The sequence below is a fragment of the Gavialis gangeticus genome, unplaced genomic scaffold (assembly GCF_001723915.1).
Source record: "Gavialis gangeticus isolate Ggan-Ray unplaced genomic scaffold, GavGan_comp1, whole genome shotgun sequence".
Lineage (NCBI taxonomy): Eukaryota > Metazoa > Chordata > Crocodylia > Gavialidae > Gavialis > Gavialis gangeticus.
Window position 1 is genome coordinate 10,804,743 of NW_017729012.1, and position 6,189 is coordinate 10,810,931.

The 6,189-nt window shown below is 68.7% G+C and overlaps 1 protein-coding gene across 1 annotated transcript in view; it reads left to right on the plus strand.

The window, feature by feature from the left end:
* The first annotated feature begins 1,020 nt into the window (after positions 1 to 1,020).
* SEZ6 (seizure related 6 homolog) overlaps positions 1,021 to 6,189 on the plus strand; it is a 21,616-nt gene continuing 16,447 nt past the window's right edge. The window contains exon 1 of the mRNA XM_019510968.1: positions 1,021 to 1,039. Within this exon, the coding sequence (XP_019366513.1) occupies positions 1,021 to 1,039 (19 nt within the window). The remainder of the gene's footprint in view (positions 1,040 to 6,189) is intronic.

The following is a 6,189-nucleotide window of genomic DNA, read 5'->3' on the forward strand; positions in this document are numbered from 1 at the left end:
GTCGTGGCGCGGCGCTGTTCTGGAGACGGCCACATGGCCGGAGCGACGCGGCCCGCTCCGGGGAGGCACCGCTCGAAGCCAGCCAGATGGCAGGAGGCCGGGGCGAGCCTGCGGTGGCCGCGGCAGCAGGGCCAGAGCCGGGGCCCGGAGCATAGCGTGCGGGGAAGCTGGCGCTTGCCAGGGTGGGAGCCGCGAACTCTGGGCCTGCCTCGCTCAGCTCCTGAGTGCAGGAAAATTACAGCTTTCCAAATAGACGCATATTAGCCGGGGCCGTGGGAGGCTGCAATTAAACTTGCCGAGGGAACAGGCACGCGTTGCAGCTTCCCCTTCGGCTCAGAAATGGCAGGCTAGAAGGGCGGGCCCGCGTAGGAGTCGCCGCCAGGGCTGCGCGCCCAGGCCGGGCCCCCTCCCCTCCCCGCCTTGCGCGCCGACTGCAGGGGCTTGCCTGGATGCTCGCGGAGCTCAGGCTCGGCCTGCAGCCCCGGCTGGGTGTGCCGTGGGGGGGCTGCGTCCAGGCAGGGGGCCGTGGCTGCATGCACGCAGAGCCGCTGGTGCTGGAAACCCTCAGGGAGCAGCGGCCGGAGGGAGATGGTGGCCGCCCGGCTGCTGGGCACAGAGGAAGCCCCAGCTCCTTCCCTGCCGCAGCCTGCTCGGGGGCTCGGGCTGGCCAGCAAGGCCCTGCGTTGCCTACAGGCACCTCGCCTGCCCTCTGCCACCTGGGCACGCTCTGCCGTCGCCCGGCTGCACGCCGAGCTCCTTGCGGACAGTGCACAGCTCCTAGCAGCCGGGAGGCTTGGCTCCCGCCCGTCTTCCTGGCTGCCAAGGCCCTGGCAGGGATGCGGGAGCTGATCTCTCCTGCGGGAGCTGCTGCTCCTGTGCTGTCCTGGCTGGTCGGTGGGCCCCGGGCCACCGTGGGCCCATGCGGGCTGCACGAGGGCGAGGCGCCTGGCAGGCGCACGCCGTGACAGAGAGAAGCCCTGGGTGGCTGGTTACATAAACCGCCATATGTTGCAGGCGGTAATGTCGCCCGGCAAGCACGGTACAGTCGTCAGCATCCCAGGCTGCGTCTGGCACAGGCAGCCCTTCCCAGCACGCCTTGCGGGGCGGCCTGCCAGGTGCCACAGCCCTCGCTGGGCAGCCCTGCGGGCCCCGGACATCATGGCTCTGGGCTGGGCGCCGAGGGGGCTGCAGCGCCACAGCTCGCTGCTCCGGCCCCTGTCGGCTGGGGGAGGCCTGATGCTGGGGTTGCACCACAGGTCTCTGGATCAATGCCAGGGTAGGTGAACCCAGGCTCTGGCTGCACCGAGGTGCGCGCTGCCCCTGCGGGCTTACGGCCATCCTGCCCTCACTGCCCTGTGCCAGGAGGCTGCCCGGGTGTGCAGTGCCCCCAGACCGGGGCAGCGATGGGCGGCTGGGCCCCCTCACCCTGGCTGCCCAGACTTTCCCTGAAGGTGCAGCTGCAGGTCAGGCGGTTCCTTGCTGCTCTGCTCCGGCACCCAGGGCCCTGCACGGGGGATGAGCTGGCGTCTGATGCCACCTCCAGTGCAGGTGCGGGCTGAGAGCCTGGGGGTAAAGATGGGCTGCACAGGCCAGGCTGAAACGCTTCTGTCCCCTGCCCACCCTCCACGCATGGCTGGGACTGAGCAGGAGAGACCAGCCTCTGCCCCAGCAGCCCCCCCGCCCTGTGCCCCTGGCCCCCGTGGACCTGTTGCAGCACTGCAGCAGGCGGGCGCGGGCAGGGGGCTCCGGTGCTCTGACCAAGTGTGTCATCCAGCAGCTCTGACAAGCTGGGAAACCCCGGGTGGCCCCAGCCAGTGCTCATGGCCCTTTGCCTTCCCCCTCGTGGTTCTCGGGGCGGGCTGGGAGCTGGTCCCATCACGCCGGGGGTCCTGGGCCCCACCAGGGAGGCTCTTGCTGTAATTGCAAGGCATGAGCCTGTGTGCACAGTGCCTGCTGTGTCAGTTTAATGATTTTTAATGAGCAATTACCTTTCGTCGTTCCCCTAATTTCTGAATATCAATAAAGTTAATTAAACTCTGCATGTGGGCTGCTCTGGAGCAGCGCGGGGGAAAGGTAGGCGCTGGCGAGGGGCACGGGGGGCGGGGAGAAGGCAGGCAGGCAGGTGGGAGCATGCGGCAGGGCCCAGCGCAGGCCTGGAAGGAGCTGCTGCCAGGACAGGAGCCTGCTGGGAAGGGAGAGGGGATGCAGGAGCCCTGATCCTGCCCCTGGTCTCAGGCTGGGGTGTGGCAGGCCCCGGCCTGTTGCACGTGCTTTGCGTGGTCAGGGGTCCCCAAAGGCCCTGGGCCTGCGGGCAGTGGAGCTGCACTGGGCAGTGGTGTCTGCAGGGAGGCCAGGACGGGCTGTTGCCAGCAGAGTTCATGCGGGCACGGGGCTGAGTGGGGGCAGCTGGCAGAGCCGCAGAGAAACTTGGGGCTGTGGATGTTGCTGGGAGGAGAAGGCCGAGCACTGAAGACCCCTGCCCCCTTCCTTGGGGGTCCCTGCCAGCTCCAGCTCTCTCCAGATCAGAGTCCCCGCCAGGCTTGGGTGGCCCGGGGGGCTTGGAGCAGACGGCTCGGTACAGCTCCGGGAGGAGTCGTCCTGCCTGTGAACGTGGGGCCAAGGCTGGGTCCAAGCCTCATGGCTATGTCCTGGTGCCAGCAGGCAGCCATGGCCCCAAGAAGAGATGCCCCAGGGACGGTGGAGAGGGCAGTGCCAGCACCAGGAAGGGGGTGCTGGGGGCACGCGGGGAGGAGCGGAGCCCCTGGCTGAGCAGCGAGCTGGCTGCACCTGGCAGCAGGAGGGGTTGATACCAGCAACATGGGGCCCGCTTTGGTGCCCACCCCAAAGGCCAAGCCACTGCCTGCTGTGGCGGGTGCGCCGTGGCCGTGGCAGGGCTCAGACGGACCCCCTCACCGCGGTGGTCCGGGGGGGGGAGGGCAGACTGGAGGAAGCTGCGGCTCTGCCTTTGCCGGATGCAGCCCGAGAGGATAATTTAGCCTCCAATCAATTCTTTAAACGCACACAATTGAAAGATTGCCTCTGAAAGCCGCCCATAAACAGTGCGGTAATGGATTCCTCTCCGGTAACAGCCAGCCGGCATATAAACTTACACAACAAGGATCCCCGGGCAGCCCTAATTCATCAGCTGCTGAAACAAGAGAAATGAAATGGAGCCACGCCGGGCAGGGGCCGTGGCCCCGGGGTGGCTGGCAGGGCCGGGAGCGGGGTGCGGGGCCTGCCGAGCTCTGGCTGCCCGCAGCCCGGGCGCAGGTGGGTGGCGGGCACGCAGCCCGGGCCCACCGGGCACGATGACTAAGCTGTGCCCAGGCTGCTGTCCAGGCAGCGCTGGCGAGGCCCTTTCCCGATGCCGGGCCTGGGCGTCATGCGGCCCCGCCTGCCGCTCCAGCGCTGCCGTCCCCGGCGACGCTGTGTCCTTGGTGCCGGGAGCCTGTGGCGGCCGCATTGTGCAGCAGCAGCTATTGTCTTGCAAAGCGGCGCTTTGCCGGAGCACGCCGCCCCCTTCTCCCTTCTCCCCTCTCCCTTCTCCCTCCCCAGCGGCTCTGCCAGCAGTGGGGAAGCAGGCCAGGCCCCGGGGAGCTGTGGGTGGTGCGGCGGCAGGTGGGGGGCCCTGTGCCAGGCGGCCTCGTTAGCCAGCGAGCGTCGGCTGCGGTCGGGGCGTCGCGGGCCCATGGTAGGACTTGGCAGAGGTGGCACGGCGGGGCCTGGGCAGGGTCACGGCCCTGCAGCCGCAGCAGTGGGCCGATGACAAGACTGAGCCCTGGGCGGGAGACGGCACAAAGCTCGCTGCATGCAATGCTGCACCCGGCCCCTACCAGCACCCTGCACCCCCGCGCCACCCCTCGGCTTTGCCCCAGCCCAGCCCCCCAGGTCCTGCAAGCGAGCACCTGGAGCCTGCTGGGGTCCCCTCGGGTTCCCCGTGTCCTATCCTGCCCCTCCCGTGGCTGGGGGCTGGGAGGGGGTCGCAGCAGATGCCAGCCCCCGGCACAGGGCACTTCCAGTCCCAGGCTGGCTGGGGTGCCGCGGGGGCTGGGCCTCTCCCGGGACGGGGAGGGCACACAGGTCGGGGCGCCGGATGGGAGTGGCCGTGCAGGTGGGGCAGGGTTGCAAGGTGCAGGGAGCCGGCTGCCTGCTTAGCTCCAGCGGGCACCGCCACATGTATAATTTAAATCCAGTAACAAGATGTGCTGAAGGTTTCAAATATTCATCAGCAGCGCGAGCACTGCCGCGACCTGGGGAAAATGGAGGCAGGCGGCTGAAATTCAAGATCAGATGGAGCTCGGTGACCCGGCCACCGTGGAGGCCTCTCACCCACCTGGCACCACCTGGGCCTGCCTTCTGCTGGCCCAGGGCCCGGAGGAAATGCAGGTCGTGGCGCACCTCCATGCACCGAGCCTTTCTCTGCATAGCGATGCTGGCACCGGGGGGTGCATCCCCTGCCACGCTCGCTGGAGCAGAGCACCCTGGTGCCAGCAGCAAGGGGAGCCCACCTAGGCATGCACAGCTCCTGCCTGCATCTGCCACCCAGCCCAGGCTGAGGGGCAGCAGCCTGCCCCGAGCCCCCGCCTATGAGTGCAGGCTCCTGGGGTGCTTGAGGGAAGGGGGCAGGTGCAGGGCTGGGACCTATCCTGCAAGCGGGGGCTGGGCTGTGCCTGGCAGGCTGCCTGTCCTTGCAGCACCGCTTGCTGGGGGGGGTGCATAGCCTTGCACCACCTCTGCCCCATGCCCGGGTGCCGTGCTCTGCCCCAGCAGCTGCAGGCAGCGCCCACCGCTGAGGCCTGCGGCCACGCCGACTCTGTGGCCATCGGAGTCACGTGTGCTGGGAATTATTTATAGCCTTATTGACCAGCCCAGAGGAAATCAGCAGTTGCCGCAAGCAGCATCTGGTGTGAGCCCCAGTGGCTGCCCATGCCCCCGCCCCACAGGGCACTGCTGCCAGCTCCTCAGCAGTGGGGGCAGGCATCTGTCTCGGGCACTGCTTTGGGGCGGAGGGTCCATTGCATCCACCCTCGAGGGCACAGCCAGCGCCGGGCCAAGCTGAGCCCCGATGCAAAGTGCGTGCAGCGCCAGTCTCTCCCCCAGGAGGTCGCCTGCCCCCCGTGCCCACCGGGCCCTGCTCCAGCGCCCTGGCCCAGAGCTGTTGGGCAGAGGGTGGGCACGGGGGCAGGGGTGGCGCGAGGGAGATGGTGGGGAGGTGGCATCGCTCTTCCCTGCTGGCTCCATATTCTCGATGGCTTTTGTTCCCACGCGGGCGAGATAAGGAGCAATAATTAAATCTTCCCCAGGGCACAGCGGGAGGCTTTGGCAGCAGAATTACCGGGCGCCTGCATTCGCCGTCGGGCTTGAACGGGCTTGTTCGGCAGCGGGTAGAGGGGGACCCCCCGCCTGCCTGGCTTGACGCGGCGGTGCAGCAGCTGGGGGGGTGCGGGGGCTCTGGTCCTGTCCTTCCTGAGGCAGCTGGGAAGAGGGTGCCTGCTCCCCCTGCCCGGTGCTGGGAGGTATTTGTACAGCACCTTGCGCGGGGCCGCCCACCCCTTCCCTTGCCCCCGGGAGCCTCCGGGCTGGGCCCTGCTGGCATCATCAGGCAGCAGAAGGGGCCGGAGCTGCCCCACGGTGCTCAGCACCGCAAAGGCCCCCAGCTTGACCCCTGCCCCACGGCTCAGGCGCCAGGCCCAGCTCCAGTGCTCGCACTGCAGCCTCTGACGCAGAATGAGCTTTGCTGCCTGAGAGCTGGGGGGAGGAGGGGATGGCAGTGTGGGGGGAAGAAAGCAGCTTCTGTTCCCCGCGGCGCTGGAGCAGGCCAGGAGCTCAGCCAAGCGGCAGCTCCAGCCAGCGCCGCCCCCCACGCGGCCGTGCAGGCGGGAGATAAGGCGCACGGAGAGCGGCGCGGGGCTGGCAGCCGGGCTCCTGCATGGGCTGCGGGGGGATTCGTGCGCCTGAGCGCTCGGTGTCGTGCGGTACCCTCGTGCCGGCTGGGCTGGGCGACGGGGTCTGGGCATGGGCCAGGCCTAGCTCCCAGGCCCCTCTTGCAGCATCTCCAAATGTCCAGGGGCAGGGAGCTCCTGGGATCTCCTGGGGGCCTCTGCCCGGTCCCAGCTGGGCACTGGGCTGCCCTCCCCCCCCCCCCAGGAGCCACGGTGGCAGGACAGGATGCTCTCGCCCGGGGCTGAT